Below are 17496 nucleotides of genomic sequence, written 5' to 3'. Positions count from 1 at the left end.
CACCACCTGGTATAGAGGTCCTGAATGGCAGGAAGCTTGGCCCCAGTGATGTACTGGGCCCTATACACTACCCTCTGCAGTGTGTACGGTAATTTCGCTGCGCCTAAGGTGACATTCCACCCAAACACTGTATCCCAGGGGCTTTTTTCTCCAACCCTATTTCTGCAGCTATCCAGTGCTTAATTTGGGAAACCAACTGAAATCTGTTCGGGAACATCGATAGTAACATGTTTTCACAACATATTTCATTAAACTGTTGACAGCCCCCCCCATATGCGCGCCGTAGAAAGGAACGGAAGAGAGAGGAGGAGATGGAAACTCATGGTGGTGAGACATTCTGCAGCTAAAAGTAACGTGTCAGTCTATGAATTATGAAAATAAAAAAGCCTTAGCACTAGGCTATTCAAAATCTAAAACAAATTCACTATAATTGTAGGCTAAATTGGAAATTTGATTAATGTAGGCTAGACCAATTACGTACCAAAGATATTTTACATCAGTATTTTTGCTTGTATTTCTGCCATGTGTAAATACACGGTTGGCTATGTATTGTATAGCGGCACAATCGTCATTATAATTCAGGGTATGCATATGCACGGGGGTATGGGTGTTTTGAATGAATCATCACCTTAGAAAGCGCAGTCCATTTCGTTGTGTTTGGCTTTGAAACAACATCCACAAGGACCATGTTTCCCCCACTCAGCTTCAACCTGCTGTTGAACTTCTTTCCCCAAATTGATCATCAGAGTGCATAAGAGGAGTTTACCGTGAGTCAACGGTCATGTGGAATTCCACTGCGATCATGACTCATAACTGCTGGTGATGCAGTAATACGGTCATCACAACAGTCCGAAGTGGGGGGAGGGGGGGGGGTCACTTGTTTCTAAATTATTCTAACATTTGGTGGCTCTTCTTTAGATATTAATCAGAAGAGGGAATTGGCCTAATTCTGCTCTGCATGCAATGTTTGTATATTTTTCTCTGTAGCCTGAGGATGCTCGTACAGAGTTCCACATGCTGGGTTTCCATTGGGGGTTTGTCCCATTTGTCAAAGTCTTGCTTTGTAAGCACAGCGCACACTTTACTGCCATAAAGTGCAATTGGTTTTATTATTCATTTGAATATTTTCGGCCAGATCCCCTCTCTTCCGCTCTCTCTCTCTCTCTGTCACTCACCGGTGCACGCCGCTGTTGCACATGACGATGTGTGTGGCTCCGAGGCGAGAGCAGAGTTCTGATGCCACGGTAAGCAGGCCGACTCCTGACGCCCCACAGGCTGTATACTGACAGGCTGCCGTGCGACGGGAGGAGATGAAACTCTCCATCAGCCGGTACAACTCCTCCAGAGCATTCAGAGGACGCATCAACTGGGAGGAGAGAAGAAGGAGAGGTAGGAGAAAGGGAGGGAGGGTTAATACTGTATGACTACTGTATCAGACCCTGCGATAGACTAGCGTCCTGTCCAGGGGGTATACTTGTACATCAAGCTGTCTTGCTCTGCAGAAACAGGACCATTGTGCCATGGATCATTCTGGCTCGGACAAGGCTACTTGCTATGACTGCATAACGTGAGTATCAGACCATGACTCCACTGAAACAAACCTATGAAGCTGGCGTTTCCTGATCCTCTTACCTTGTCTATGAGGGCAGCTTTAGGTGTGGAGCTGGGGGGAAGGTTGGACTTATCCAGGTAGAAAGCCCTGTAGAGAGGAACACAGGAAGGTTAGACAATGCTGCTCCCTAGCATGACAATGGTTTTTAGCTAATGATAAACAATGTTTAATGGACTATTCAGGAGGTTAGGGTAAGCCCTCCACACTATGGCACCCATAGTTCTGCAACACAGTAGCCCTACGTGTTATGCCATATCCTTTGCACAAATGTATTTAAACTTTATTTGACCAATAGGTCAGACTCAGTAGCAGCAGATCAGACCAGCCCAGGCCCTGCTCTGCAAAGCAGGGTAAATAGGGCAGCAGTCCATCAAGTGTTTGTTTTGGAGCTGGGTGGTGTGGTACATCAAATCATCTGTCTCACCCAGTCCAAGCTCCAGATCCTAGCTCAGCAGATATACAAACTAAGTATGTGTCCCGAATGGCACCCTATTCCCTATATAGCGCACTACTTTTGACCAGGGCTCTATGTAGGGTGCCATTTGTGATGCAGACTGAGCATCTCATCTGGGCTTCGTTCCTTCATTCATTCAATGAGCAGGAGGGTGTAGTTTCATAGTGTGCTGGAGGGTGTAGTTTCATAGTGTGGCCACTAGAGGCAGTACTAGCCTGGTCTCTCTATTCTATGGAGATGGCTGGCTGGAGAATGGACGATGTGTGTGATGCTAATGGTGCTGGCTCAGCAGTACGTAAAATCAGTCACAGTCAGTCAACCCCTCTTATTATACCAAGTGTGTGTATGTGTGTGTGTCTCTCCAATGCTTGAGGCTGTGATGGTTGTAGCACTCTGATGGTTGTAGTACCTGCCTTGATTCATAGCTTGAAGCATATTTGGTACAGTATAATAGGTCACACACACACACACACACACACACACACACACACACACACACACACACAGAATGGTATGCATCTGCCTGTGGCCATTAGCCTCCTATCCTGCATCTAATAATCTTCAGTTGGCGATATGCGATATCCTTTCTGCTAGCCAAAGCATTGTTGTTCATATGCTGGATAGAGACGTATCCCTACAGATTCCCATTGACATGTTTCCTAGTGTTTAGGCTTGAGGGTAAACAGAAAAGTGTAATGCCAGGGATATTGTTCATACTGCTGACAATAAAAGCTAATCCATTCATGTTTAGTTTAGTCTGCCCAGCACATGTATGAGTCCCAACTATTCCCTATTTAGTGCACTACTTTAGACCAGGGTCCATTGGGAAGAGGGTACCATTTGGGATTGCAGACAGACTGCCTTGATGTTTATTATCACAATGATATTTTTGCCTGACATTAAAACAGTTATGGTTCAGGATTTAATAACACTGTAAATCAGTACTGGCAGGGTGGGGAAGTCAAGTTCATTCTACAAACACACACAAACGCACACACCAGGGTGTCCGGGAATATTTGTATTTATCGGACATTTAAGCTATTTACCAGTCATCGATATGCATTGGGTACATAACCCAACAGTCCTCGGGAGTGGGCCGCGTCGGTGGCACTGTTATAGCTTTCCAAGATGGCGTAGCAGTCGGACGTGTGTTTTGTCTTGTCCCGTCCTGTATAGTGTAAATATAGTTTTTCCTCGTTTTTTTTCTGTATATATTTCGTACATATTTTAATCTCACTTTCCAACTACAGGCTGAATATACTCTCCTGCAACCCGCACCACCCAATGTGGTACGGATCTGCTTTTTCTATACTTTAGAATCGGAACCCTCATCAGAAGCTAGCCGCTAACTAGCTACTAGCTAGCCACTGCTAGCGGTCTTCAACGCTAACTAGGACACCAGCGCGACATCTACCCAAAGCATATCAGACTGCTTTTTCTCTACCACATCTCCGGATTCCTACCGCAAGCTCTGAACCTTTATACTGGATCATCGTAAATAGCTAGCTGCAATCCGAGTGGCCACTCCTGGCTAACGTCTCTGTCCCAGAGCAAGCACCAGTTAGCCTGGAGCTAGCCTCGAGCTAAGCCCATCTCCCGACTAGCCGAAGAGGTCCAAAGATACCTAATTTGCCAATTGGCCTGGACCCTCTACTGACCCTCTGCTGCCGACACGGAGCCCCGCCGATCCATCACGACTGGTCCGCCGACATAATCGTCCGAGGGGGTTTCAACAGGCTTTTCCGCTGCGACATCGCCAAAGATCCATCTGCTGGCCAAGGCCCGCGAGCTTTCTGAATCGCTGTATCTCCAGCTCACCGCATGAAGAGGAATAAACAGACTCCCCCCATCGCGACGTCCCCCAAAGGTTAACTCTCTAGCCCTCGCTATCTCCCTGCTTGCTAATTCGGCCTGCTAACGGCTTGTCATGCTCCGGTCCGCTAACTGCTACCTTGTCTAGCTCGGGCCTACGAACTGTTAGCTTGTTAGCACAGGCCTGCTAACCGTCTGAACCACCGCGTCCCAATCTTACCCCATTTACTTTCTATCTCTTTTTGATTTTTAATTTGTTTATACCTTCCGGAAACCTGCCTCACCCAATGTGATACGGAATCGCTATTACTTTTACTTTTATTTTTATGACACACTCAAGAACCTCCAGACGCTAACCAGCTAACTAGCTACAAGCTAGTTAGTCATTGTTAGTTTAAAAAAAAAAAAAAAAAAAACCTGGATAACACTCGCCAGCCCAGCCCCCCTGCCCATCCACCGCTGCCCCCTGGACACTGATCTCTTGGCTACATAGCTGACGCACGCTGGACTGTCCATTAATCACGGTACTCCTTTCTGCTTGTTTGTCTTACCTGTCGGCCCCGTTGCCTAGTCAACGCCATTTTACCTGCTGTTTGTTGTGCTAGCGGATTAGCCCCGCCTACTGTTTTTTAGCTAGCTTTCCAAATTCAACACCTGTGATTACTGTATGCCTCGCTGTATGTCTCTCTCAGATGTCAATATGCCTTGTATACTGTTGTTCAGGTTAGTTATAATTGTTTTAGTTCACAATGGAGCCCCTAGACCCACTCTGCATAACCCTGTTACCTCCTTTGTCCCACCTCCCACACATGCGGTGACCTCACCCATTACAACCAGCATGTCCAGAGATACAACCTGTCTCATCATCACCCAGTGCCTGGGCTTACCTCCGCTGTACCCGCACCCCACCATACCCCTGTCTGCCCATTATGCCCTGAATATATTCTACCATGCCCAGAAACCTGCTCCTCTTATCCTCTGCCCCCAACGCTCTAGGCGACCAGTTTTGATAGCCTTTAGCCGCACCCTCATACTACTCCTTCTCTGTTCCGCGGGTGATGTGGAGGTAAACCCAGGCCCTGCATGTCCCCAGGTACCCTCATTTGTTGACTTCTGTGATCGAAAAAGCCTTGGTTTTATGCATGTCAACATCAGAAGCCTCCTCCCTAAGTTTGTTTTACTCACTGCTTTAGCACACTCTGCTAACCCTGATGTCCTTGCCGTGTCTGAATCCTGGCTCAGGAAGGCCACCAAAATTCAGAGATTTCCATACCCAACTATAACATCTTCCGTCAAGATAGAACTACCAAAGGGGGCGGAGTTGCAGTCTACTGCAGAGATAGCCTGCAAAGTAATGTCATACTTTCCAGGTCCATACCCAAACAGTTCGAACTACTAATTTTGAAAATTACCCTCTCCAGAAATAAGTCTCTCACTGTTGCCGCCTGCTACCGGCCACCCTCAGCTCCCAGCTGTGCCCTGGACACCATTTGTGAATTGATCGCCCCCATCTAGCTTCAGAGTTTGTTCTGTTAGGTGACCTAAACTGGGATATGCTTAACACCCCGGCAGTCCTACAATGTAAGCTAGATGCCCTCAATCTCACTCAAATCATCAAGGAACCCACCAGGTACAACCCTAACTCTGTAAACAAGGGCACCCTCATAGACATCATCCTGACCAACTGGCCCTCCAAATACACCTCCGCTGTCTTCAACCAGGATCTCAGCGATCACTGCCTCATTGCCTGTATCCGCCACGGAGCCGCAGTCAAACGACCACCCTCATCACTGTCAAACGCTCCCTAAAACACTTCTGTGAGCAGGCCTTTCTAATCGACCTGGCCCGGGTATCCTGGAAGGACATTGACCTCATCCCGTCAGTTGAGGATGCCTGGTCATTCTTTAAAAGTAACTTCCTCACCATTTTAGATAAGCATGCTCCGTTCAAAAAATGCAGAACCAAGAACAGATACAGCCCTTGGTTCACTCCAGACCTGACTGCCCTCGACCAGCACAAAAACATCCTGTGGCGGACTGCAATAGCATCGAATAGCCCCGTGATATGCAACTGTTCAGGGAAGTCAGGAACCAATACACGCAGTCAGTCAGGAAAGCTAAGGCCAGCTTCTTCAGGCAGAAGTTTGCATCCTGTAGCTCCAACTCCAAAAAGTTCTGGGACACTGTGAAGTCCATGGAGAACAAGAGCACCTCCTCCCAGCTGCCCACTGCACTGAGGCTAGGTAACACGGTCTCCACCGATAAATCCACGATTATCGAAAGCTTCAATAAGCACTTCTCAACGGCTGGCCATGCCTTCCGCCTGGCTACTCCAACCTCGGCCAACAGCTCCGCCCCGCAGCTCCTCGCCCAAGCCTCTCCAGGTTCTCCTTTACCCAAATCCAGATAGCAGATGTTCTGAAAGAGCTGCAAAACCTAGACCCGTACAAATCAGCTGGGCTTGACAATCTGGACCCTCTATTTCTGAAACTATCTGCCGCCATTGTCGCAACCCCTATTACCAGCCTGTTCAACCTCTCTTTCATATCGTCTGAGATCCCCAAGGATTGAAAGCTGCCGCAGTCATCCCCTCTTCAAAGGGGGAGACACCCTGGACCCAAACTGCTATAGACCTATATCCATCCTGCCCTGCCTATCTAAGGTCTTCGAAAAGCCAAGTCAACAAACAGGTCACTGACCATCTCGAATCCCACCGTACGTTCTCCGCTGTGCAATCTGGTTTCCGAGCCGGTCACGGGTGCACCTCAGCCACGCTCAAGGTACTAAACGATATCATTACCGCCATCGATAAAAGACAGTACTGTGCAGCCGTCTTCATCGACCTCGCCAAGGCTTTCGACTCTGTCAATCACCATATTCTTATCGGCAGACTCAATAGCCTCGGGTTCTCGGATGACTGCCTTGCCTGGTTCACCAATTACTTTGCAGACAGAGTTCAGTGTGTCAAATCGGAGGGCATGCTGTCCGGTCCTCTGGCAGTCTCTATGGGGGTGCCACAGGGTTCAATTCTCGGGCCGACTCTTTTCTCTGTATATATCAATGATGTTGCTCTTGCTGCGGGCGATTCCCTGATCCACCTCTACGCAGACGACACCATTCTATATACTTTCGGCCCGTCATTGGACACTGTGCTATCTAACCTCCAAACGAGCTTCAATGCCATACAGCACTCCTTCCGTGGCCTCCAACTGCTCTTAAACGCGAGTAAAACCAAATGCATGCTTTTCAACCGATCGCTGCCTGCACCCGCATGCCCGACTAGCATCACCACCCTGGATGGTTCCGACCTTGAATATGTGGACATCTATAAGTACCTAGGTGTCTGGCTAGACTGCAAACTCTCCTTCCAGACTCACATCAAACATCTCCAATCGAAAATCAAATCAAGAGTCGGCTTTCTATTCCGCAACAAAGCCTCCTTCACTCACGCCGCCAAGCTTACCCTAGTAAAACTGACTATCCTACCGATCCTCGATTTCGGCGATGTCATCTACAAAATGGCTTCCAACACTCTACTCAGCAAACTGGATGCAGTCTATCATAGTGCCATCCGTTTTGTCACCAAAGCACCTTATACCACCCACCACTGCGACTTGTATGCTCTAGTCGGCTGGCCCTCGCTACATATTCGTCGCCAGACCCACTGGCTCCAGGTCATCTACAAGTCCATGCTAGGTAAAGCTCCGCCTTATCTCAGTTCACTGGTCACGATGGCAACACCCATCCGTAGCACACGCTCCAGCAGGTGTATCTCACTGATCATCCCTAAAGCCAACACCTCATTTGGCCGCCTTTCGTTCCAGTACTCTGCTGCCTGTGACTGGAACGAACTGCAAAATCGCTGAAGTTGGAGACTTTTATCTCCCTCACCAACTTCAAACATCAGCTATCCGAGCAGCTAACCGATCGCTGCAGCTGTACATAGTCTATTGGTAAATAGCCCACCCATTTTCACCTACCTCATTCCCATACTGTTTTTATACTGTTTTATTTATTTATTTATTTACTTTTCTGCTCTTTTGCACACCAATATCTCTACCTGTACATGACCATCTGATCATTTATCACCCCAGTGTTAATCTGCAAAATTGTATTATTCGCCTACCTCCTCATGCCTTTTGCACACATTGTATATAGACTGCCCATTTTTTTCTACTGTGTTATTGACTTGTTAATTGTTTATTCCATGTGTAACTCTGTGTTGTCTGTTCACACTGCTATGCTTTATCTTGGCCAGGTCGCAGTTGCAAATGAGAACTTGTTCTCAACTAGCCTACCTGGTTAAATAAAGGTGAAATAAAAAAAAAAATTAAAAATGGGCTGTCTGTCCACCCACACAGCCACCGCCATTCCATAAATGACGGATATTGGGTACGTAACCCATTAGGCTGTCTGTCCACCCACACAGCCAGCGCCATTCCATAAATGACGGATATTGGGTACGTAACCCATTAGGCTGTCTGTCCACCCACACAGCCAGCGCCATTCCATAAATGACGGATATTGGGTACGTAACCCATTAGGCTGTCCGTCCACCCACACAGCCAGCGCCATTCCATAAATGACGGATATTGGGTACGTAACCCATTAGGTTGTCCGTCCACCCACACAGCCACCGCCATTCCATAAATGACGGATATTGGGTACGTAACCCATTAGGCTGTCCGTCCACCCACACAGCCAGCGCCATTCCATAAATGACGGATATTGGGTACGTAACCCATTAGGTTGTCCGTCCACCCACACAGCCACCGCCATTCCATAAATGATGGATATTGGGTACGTAACCCATTAGGCTGTCCGTCCACCCACACAGCCAGCGCCATTCCATAAATGATGGATATTGGGTACGTAACCCATTAGGCTGTCCGTCCACCCACACAGCCAGCGCCATTCCATAAATGATGGATATTGGGTACGTAACCCATTAGGGCCGTCCATTCATTCCCCACACAGCCAGCACCATTCCATAAATGATGGATATTGGGTACGTAACCCATTAGGCTGTCCGTCCACCCACACAGCCAGCGCCATTCCATAAATGACGGATATTGGGTACGTAACCCATTAGGCTGTCCGTCCACCCACACAGCCAGCGCCATTCCATAAATGACGGATATTGGGTACGTAACCCATTAGGCTGTCCGTCCACCCACACAGCCAGCGCCATTCCATAAATGACGGATATTGGGTACGTAACCCATTAGGCTGTCCGTCCACCCACACAGCCAGCGCCATTCCATAAATGACGGATATTGGGTACGTAACCCATTAGGTTGTCCGTCCACCCACACAGCCAGCGCCATTCCATAAATGACGGATATTGGGTACGTAACCCATTAGGCTGTCCGTCCACCCACACAGCCACCGCCATTCCATAAACAACAGATATTGGGTAGGTACTACCGAGATGGTATTGAAGAAATAAGTTGTTTCATCACCCTGTGATTCAAAATATTTGAATATGCAACCTAATTCAGTGATTGTCATGCATTGTGGGTAGACACTTATGCTACTGTTGTTATATTTCACTTTTAAAATAGACTGACATCATTTTGGGATATTTTTGTTGTTCAATGGAGATTCATTTTCCTGCATCTTTACATGCTCTAATATCATAGGCTAATTTATTTGGGGCTAATTCACCACATGAGTAAGTGGAAACTCAAAACAGATCACCATAACTCATAGTAACCGTGTACTAATCTAAAATCACATTTAATGTCCAATGTTGCAGTTGTAGCCTACCGCCCAATGAGGCCTATGCACTCGCAATGGCCAATCCGCATTTCGCAGGCTCCGTATCTCAAAGCCATATCCAATATCTTTGCATAATTGTTGCTACTGAACTCATAATTGAGAGTTGAGAAATAAAAAAGTCCTGTATATCTACAGAAAGCTGAGAGCATCTTCTCTCCATCTGTAACAACAGGATAGCTTCCTTGCAATCAGAATAGTTTTCTTTCTCCCTAGGCCAATGCTCCTCTCTCGCTCTCTCCTCAGCAGCAGGGCAGCCCTGGATAATTTGGCAGGCTACAATTGTATTTATCGGCCAAAAGCCGTCAATTACCGGCAAACGGAAGCCCTGGCACACTGCACAGTTACATCATCGGCACCATAGCATTATCCTTTAACTTGCAGTCTCCCAAAGCTAAATGACTATGAGGGAAGTTTACTATTGGTTCAGGCAGAGTTAACGGTCCATGTAATTGGTTCAACACTGGCTTATCATTCACAAAATGCTTGAGATAGCGCAGGAGTTATGCTGAGCTTTCGGCTAGAAACGTTATTCACTTCAATCCACCCCATCCATAAACAGTTTGCAAGCACATATAATGGCATAGGGCCAATAACGAACATTAATCATTTAAAAGGGTTGATGGGTGGTTCTCTGCAAATTCCTATTTGCTAAATATAAGATTTTGTCATTCAGAGTCTCAAGTGCTGTTTGCACTTGGTAACTATTGTGTGTGTGTGTGTGTGTGTGTGCGTGTGTGTGTGTGTGTGTGCGCAAAGAGATGTGTGCGGACAAACAAAAAGGCTGGAGTGCATCAAAGCCAGTATCCTCCTTACATTATCCAAGAAGCGATGACAAAAAAACACAAAAAAATTAAACTTGCTCCAAAAATACTTTGACTTCATATTGTAGGCATTAAAGCTATGTTTTACTAGCATAAAACAAAATGAAAGTCAACAAGACAATAACACTCAAAAGTTACCCCATAAAAGTTCTAAATATAGGCCCTGCTACAGGCCTGCTTTGCATCTTACCATTTAGTCCCTACACCACAACCCATTCACACTCCAATATCTCTTTCTGCCCAATAAAATTGTATCATCACACAAAACTGGTCTTCCCAAATGGCACCCTATTCCCTGCATAGTGCACTACTTTTGACTATATAGGGAATAGGATGCCATTGTGGATACAGCCCTGCTCTGTCAGATAGGAATCACCTTCAATCGGAATGGACCACTCTGCCTCTGACTGAGCCTCCAATCGCACCCTATTCCCTATATGGTGCACTACTTTTGACCAGGAACCCATAGGGAATATGGTGCCATTTGGGATGAACCCTCTGTCTCAACACTGCTGCTTACACTTTTCTGTTAAAGCAAAAAAAATATAACATCCTTGTAGATGCATTTTGCCAAGCCAAGGTCATATTACCCACTGATTATACCATAGACAAACATACTGCCCACCATGAAGAGAGAGGAGCCTGGAGGGCATTTCTGTGTCCCAAATGGCACCCTATTCCCTATGCACTGCACTACGTTTGAACAGGGCCCATAGGGATTATTTTGGGAATAGGGTGCCATTTGGGACCTAATCCTTGATGACTAACTAATAATAAGGGCAAACTTTAGGTCAGGATGATATCCTTTGGGTGTTTTGGTAAGTGAAGCCAATTTAAAGGGACATCATTCGGTCAACGGATGGCAATTGGGTGGTTGGGAAAAACCCTATTTTGGGAACTGGGAAATTATAGTCAGCCCACACATGCAGTACTGTAACTATATACACATGTTGGTACAAGGGGATACCCATATAATCACATATCATAGTATAGGATCTCCGTGGGGTTATTGGCATGGCTGATGTATATGAGATTGTGAAACACGAGGAGCCCTGACATCACAGTTTCCTTTCCCACTGACGCTGGTGACACCCTCGCAGTTTTATCCATGCTCCTTTGCTCAATTCTGAACCCTTACGCGGAGACTGAATGAGTCTGTGTGTGCGTGAGTGTGATAGCGCACGTGTGTGAGAACATAGAGGCCAGGGACAGCCCCCCCTCCTTGCAGTCTGGGCAACAGCTCAACCTCCCAGAACACTACGGAACCCTCTAGAGGAATTCTAGAATGACAAAAGACTCGTAAGTTTAACCACATTCTAACCAGTTCCGACGTTCCGAGGGGGAAGCATTGGGATTAACAATGCCCTGTGTTCACTCTTGGGCCATTCCCATTCCACCAGGTGGAAACAAAAGGAAAAGCCTTGGTAGCCATCTGTGTGTGAACTGTACAGGAGTTCTATGGGTCTACTTCATCTTGTTTGGTGATTTCCCAGGGTTGTTTCTCGGTCTACATCCCAAATGACACCCTATTCCCAACATAGTGTACTACTTTTGACCATAGCACATAGGGAATAGGGGGCCATATTTGTGTGTGTGTGTGTGTATGTATAAGAGGCTATTGGAGTCCTAGGGGAACTGTAGTGGGGCAGCAGGCTCAGTGTTAAAGCCTCCTCTGTAGTAACTAATGGGCTACTTCTTCCACCACATACATTTTTACACAGGGCCTTAATAGAGGATTTGGACGGCAGCCAAGGATGCCCTATGGCTTTCAGCCCAGCGCATTTGACTGAGGCCTTCCTCCAAGGAGACTTAACTCTGTATGCGTCCCATATAGCATCCTATTCCCTATGTAGTGGACTATATAGGGCAGTGCTTGTCCAGGGCTACAATAAAAATGCCTACCGTTGGGGGTACTTGAGGACTGGAGTTGGGAAATACTGATATAGGGAATAGGGTGCCATTTGGGACACAAACCACTTTGTTTCATCTTCTCCTAACAAAAGGAAAATACTCCAGGCTCTTTCCCAGGCAGGCCACGCTCATTACAATCAGTAGGAACGGACTATGTGTGTGTGTGTGTGTTCGAGAGGTTGTAAGGCACATATGTTTTCTGCGTTTCAGACAAAGCTAGCGTGGGAATCTGAATAGTGGCGTGCAGTCTACTGAGGCACATCAATGAAACAAACAGAGCTGAAACAGTGAGTACAGAAACCCTGGGAGTAACGTTGCCATGCTTAAAGTACCATGCTTAAAGTACCATGCTTAAAGTACCATACTTTCATGCTTAAAGTACCATGCTTAAAGTACCATGCTTAAAGTACCATGCTTAAAGTACCATGCTTAAAGTACCATGCTTAAAGTACCATGCTTAAAGGAGCTGCCCAGGGAAAATATCCCCTTCATCTGTTAACTCATACCCAAATAATGTTAACGCTTCCTATACTTGTATTTGTTGCCAAAGCAAATATTAGAGGAAAATACACTTCAAAAAGCCCAAGTGAAATGTGTATTTCTAACAGACCGTTTCAAAAATGCTTACTACTTTCTCAGAGGATGATGTCATGTTTGTGGCCGAGTTTTCTCATTGACTGAGCTGGCCAATCAGCTGTTGACTAGTCATTAATATTTTTATTGACCAGTATACGCCAACACCATTCTGTTGTTGGGGTACGCCCACACCATACAAACACAGAAAAGCTTTAGGTTACGACCGTAACCCCGGTTCTCTGATAGTACGAGTGAGGCATTTCCCTCAAAAAGGTCCATGCAGCGTCTCCGAGTCAAAACAAGCAACATCTCTTCCTCGCTCATTCAAGGAGGGTGTTCTGGTGAAATACCTCACTCATACTATCAGAGAACCGGAGTTACGGTCATAAACTAAAGTTCCCTTTCAAGGATTCGTTTCCGTATTTCATTCATGGGATATGCTGACTCCCGTATTGCCAGACGAGCTTACCCTGACGACTGACTGCCCTGTGCGACTTATCACACAAAATAGGCCCTGCCCCTCAGAAGATCCTACACGTAATACCGTATGCATCAGAGTTGGTGCAGTGATATCCAGTCTACAGTATAAAAAAACATTGCCAATGTACAAAGCCCATACAAATATCTTGGCTAGATAGGCCCTTAAATAAAGGCCAGGATGTAGCCATTCCTCTAGTGGAATGAGCCCACAAGCCAGCAGGACACCGGAGTCCCTTACTTGTATAGGCCAAAGCGTTAGCCTCCCCACTATTATCCAGTGCGACAGGAGTTGTTTAGTGAGCACTTTACCCGTGTGAGGTTTGGGCCCAGGAAACGAACAGCTGATCACGTTTTCTAAACCCCTTTGTCCTGTCCATGTACACTGCATTCAGAAAGCATTCAGACCCCTCGACTATTTCCACATTTTATTACGTTACAGCCTTACTCAAATGGTTTATTGTTTTATTTTAAGTCATCATCAATCTACACACAATACCCCATAATGTCAAAGCAAAACAAATATTTTTTGTGTAAAAAAAAAAAAAAAAAAAATGCTATATCATAAGTTTTCAGACCCTTTACTCAGTACTTTGTTGAAGCACCTTAGGCAACGATTACAGCCTAGTTTCTTCTTGGGTATGACGCGACAAGCTTGGCACACCTGTATTTGGGGAGTTTCTCCCATTCTTCTCTGCAGATACTCTCACCTCTGTCAGGTAGGATGAGGAGCGTCGCTGCACAGCTATTTTCAGGTCTCGCTAGATATGTTTGATCGGGTTCCAGTCCGGGCCCTGGCTGGGCCACTCAAACCACTCCTACGTTGTCTTGTCTTAGGGTCGTTGTCCTGTCGGAAGGTGAACCTTCGCCCCAGTCAGAGGTCCTGAGTGCTTTGGAATAGGTTTTCATCAAGGATCTCTCTGTACGTTGCTCCGTTCATCTTTTCCCCGATCCTGACTAGTGTTCCAGTCCCTGCCGCTGAAAAACATCCCCACAGCATGATACTGCCACCACCATGCCTCACCGTAGGGATGGTACCAGGTTTCCTCCAGACGTGACACTTGGCATTCAGGCCAAAGAGTTCAATCTTGGTTTCATCAGACCAGAGAATCTTGTTTCTCATAGTCAGAGTACTTTAGGTGCCCTTTGGATAACTCCAAGCGGGATGTCATGTGCCTTTTACTGGAGGAGTGGCTTACATCTGGCCACTCTACCATAAAGGCCTAATTAGTGATGTCCTGCAGAAATGGTTGTTCTTCTGGAAGGTTCTCCCATCTCCACAGACAAACTCTGGAGCTCTGTCAGAGTGACCATTGGTTTCTTGGTCACCTCCCTGACCAAGCCCCTTCTACCCCAATTGCTCAGTTTGGCTGGGGGACCAGCTCTAGGAAGAGTTTTGGTGGTCAATTTCAAGCTCAATTTCAAGACTCATAGCAAAGTGTCTGAAAACATACGTAAATAAGTTATTTCTGATCTTAGTTTTTGTTATAAATGTGCAACTCATTTTGGGGTATTGTGTGTAGATTGATGAGGGGAAAAAACGATTCCATCAATTTTAGAATAAGACTGTAACATAACAAAATGTGGAAAAGGTCAAGGGGTCTGAATACTTTCACGAATGCACTGTATTTGGCCTTGCGAAGGAGTTTTATGTGCTGACTAAATGGAAGCTGATAATTCTGAGTCTTACGAGTCCTTAACGTCCGAGACAGAATCAAGACCGAATAGAAAAGTATTCAACACAGAGACAAGACCAAGACACTCAATATGTGGCCTCGAGACCAGACTCGAGACAGAGACCGGCCTCGAGTACTGCAACACTGCCAGCTAGTGCTAACCGTTGCTCCATGAATCCCGTGGGGATATCCATCGCCTCTAATGAACCATCGGGAACATCAGCCCCCATGTTAGAGTTTGTTGACTCAGGTTAGGTTGGCATGCTAGCCTGCAACGGAGACAGGAGGGGGAGGCTAAAGCTTCTTCGGCATGTTGCACCCCAATGCAAGCAGAACAACGAGTGGGTGTCATTGGCGGATATCTTGTTTCAATAGAAGCAGAGTCGTGCCGGGAGCGTCTCCTCGTTTGGAGTGGGAGATGCTTTTGTCGCCATAGCTGGGATGTTATGTTTTAAGTCGTCAGAAAAACTATCGTGGGAGGCTAGTCAGGTAGCTAGCGATTAGTAGATTATCTCTGACGTTGGCAGTCTGTGTAATGGCCGGATACCGTTTCCGAAAAAGACAGATAGAAAAGTTAGCTTGGTGTAGCTAGTAAAAAAACTGGAAGAAGTAAACCCACAACATTTTGAAGCTAGCTAGCGTGGTGGCTAGCTTGCTAATGACGAGTCACTGTTTGGATACAGCTAACTCAATCATGGCTGGCATAGTGTAATAAAGGCTTCTGACAATAATGGCTTCTGAGGTAAGTGAAATACTGAAATTAATACTTGAGATTTTTTTCTTTTTAACATACTAAATAAAACAAATATTTAATTCATATTGTAATTCATTATAGATCATATTTCATAGAAATCTGGAAACCCTGGACAACCACTGCAAAACATATTGAGACAGTCAATGTATTAATTATGGGCCGTTCTGGCTCGGACAGGGCTTACATTGAATTGATTTAAGAGGACAAGCTACTGTACAGTGCCCACTGACTCGCTTGTATATCCCTTGTTTAAAGACGCATACCTAAATTACAGTACCACACACAGGAACAGGGAATGTAGCACCAGCTGCTATTCTCAATGACTTATTTCTGTATTCCTATAAAGACCTCATATCTAAATTACAGTACTACACACAGGAACAAGGAATGTAGCACCAGCTACAATTCTCAATAACTTATTTCTGTATTCCTATAAAGACCTCATATCTAAATTACAGTACCACACACAGGAACAGGGAATGTAGCACCAGCTACAATTCTCAATGACTTACTTCTGTATTCCTATAAAGACCTCATACATAAATTACAGTACTACACACAGGAACAGGGAATGTAGCACCAGCTACAATTCTCAATGACTTACTTCTGTATTCCTATAAAGACCTCATATCTAAATTAGAGTACCACACACAGGAACAGGGAATGTAGAACCAGCTGCTATTCTCAATGACTTATTTTGGTTTTCCTATAAAGGCCTCATAGCTAAATAACACTATTTGACAACACAGGGAGGGAGGGAAGAAATACAGTACAGTTGGGAAAACGGTCCGACGTACAGAGAACTGGATTTATGTGGCTCCCCGTATTAACCCAGAGAGAGCTGGATTTATGTGTCTCCCCGTATTAACCCAGAGAGAACTGGATTTATGTGTCTCCCCATATTAACCCAGAGAGAACTGGATTTATGTGTCTCCCCATATTAACCCAGAGAGAACTGGATTTATGTGTCTCCCCGTATTAACCCAGAGAGAACTGGATTTATGTGTCTCCCCGTATTAACCCAGAGAGAACTGGATTTATGTGTCTCCCCGTATTAACCCAGAGAGAACTGGATTTATGTGTCTCCCCATATTAACCCAGAGAGAGCTGGATTTATGTGTCTCCCCATATTAACCCAGAGAGAGCTGGATTTATGTGTCTCCCCGTATTAACCCAGAGAGAGCTGGATTTATGTGGCTCCCCGTATTAACCCAGAGAGAACTGGATTTATGTGTCTCCCCGTATTAACCCAGAGAGAACTGGATTTATGTGTCTCCCCGTATTAACCCAGAGAGAACTGGATTTATGTGTCTCCCCGTATTAACCCAGAGAGAGCTGGATTTATGTGTCTCCCGTATTAACCCAGAGAGAACTGGATTTATGTGTCTCCCGTATAACCCAGAGAGAGCTAACCCAGAGAGAGCTGGATTTATGTGTCTCCCCGTATTAACCCAGAGAGCTAGATTTATGTGTCTCCCGTATTAACCCAGAGAGAGCTGGATTTATGTGTCTCCCCGTATTAACCCAGAGAGAGCTGGATTTATGTGTCTCCCCGTATTAACCCAGAGAGAGCTGGATTTATGTGTCTCCCCGTATTAACCCAGAGAGCTAGATTTATGTGTC

General features: G+C 45.9%; 1 protein-coding gene across 2 annotated transcripts in view; it reads right to left on the bottom strand.

The window, feature by feature from the left end:
- The window catches only part of prex2 (phosphatidylinositol-3,4,5-trisphosphate-dependent Rac exchange factor 2), a 232719-nt gene that overhangs the window by 23048 nt on the left and 192175 nt on the right, over positions 1–17496 (bottom strand). For both annotated transcript variants that reach the window (XM_065019466.1, XM_065019467.1), the window contains exons 37-38: positions 1633–1699; positions 1176–1366 (exon numbers count right to left, since the gene is read on the bottom strand). In XM_065019466.1, the coding sequence (XP_064875538.1) occupies positions 1176–1366; positions 1633–1699 (258 nt within the window). The remainder of the gene's footprint in view (positions 1–1175; positions 1367–1632; positions 1700–17496) is intronic.

Source organism: Oncorhynchus nerka, linkage group LG6 (genome assembly GCF_034236695.1).
Source record: "Oncorhynchus nerka isolate Pitt River linkage group LG6, Oner_Uvic_2.0, whole genome shotgun sequence".
Lineage (NCBI taxonomy): Eukaryota > Metazoa > Chordata > Actinopteri > Salmoniformes > Salmonidae > Oncorhynchus > Oncorhynchus nerka.
Note: the sequence above shows the minus strand (reverse complement) of the source record. Positions and strands in the feature narration are given on the sequence as shown.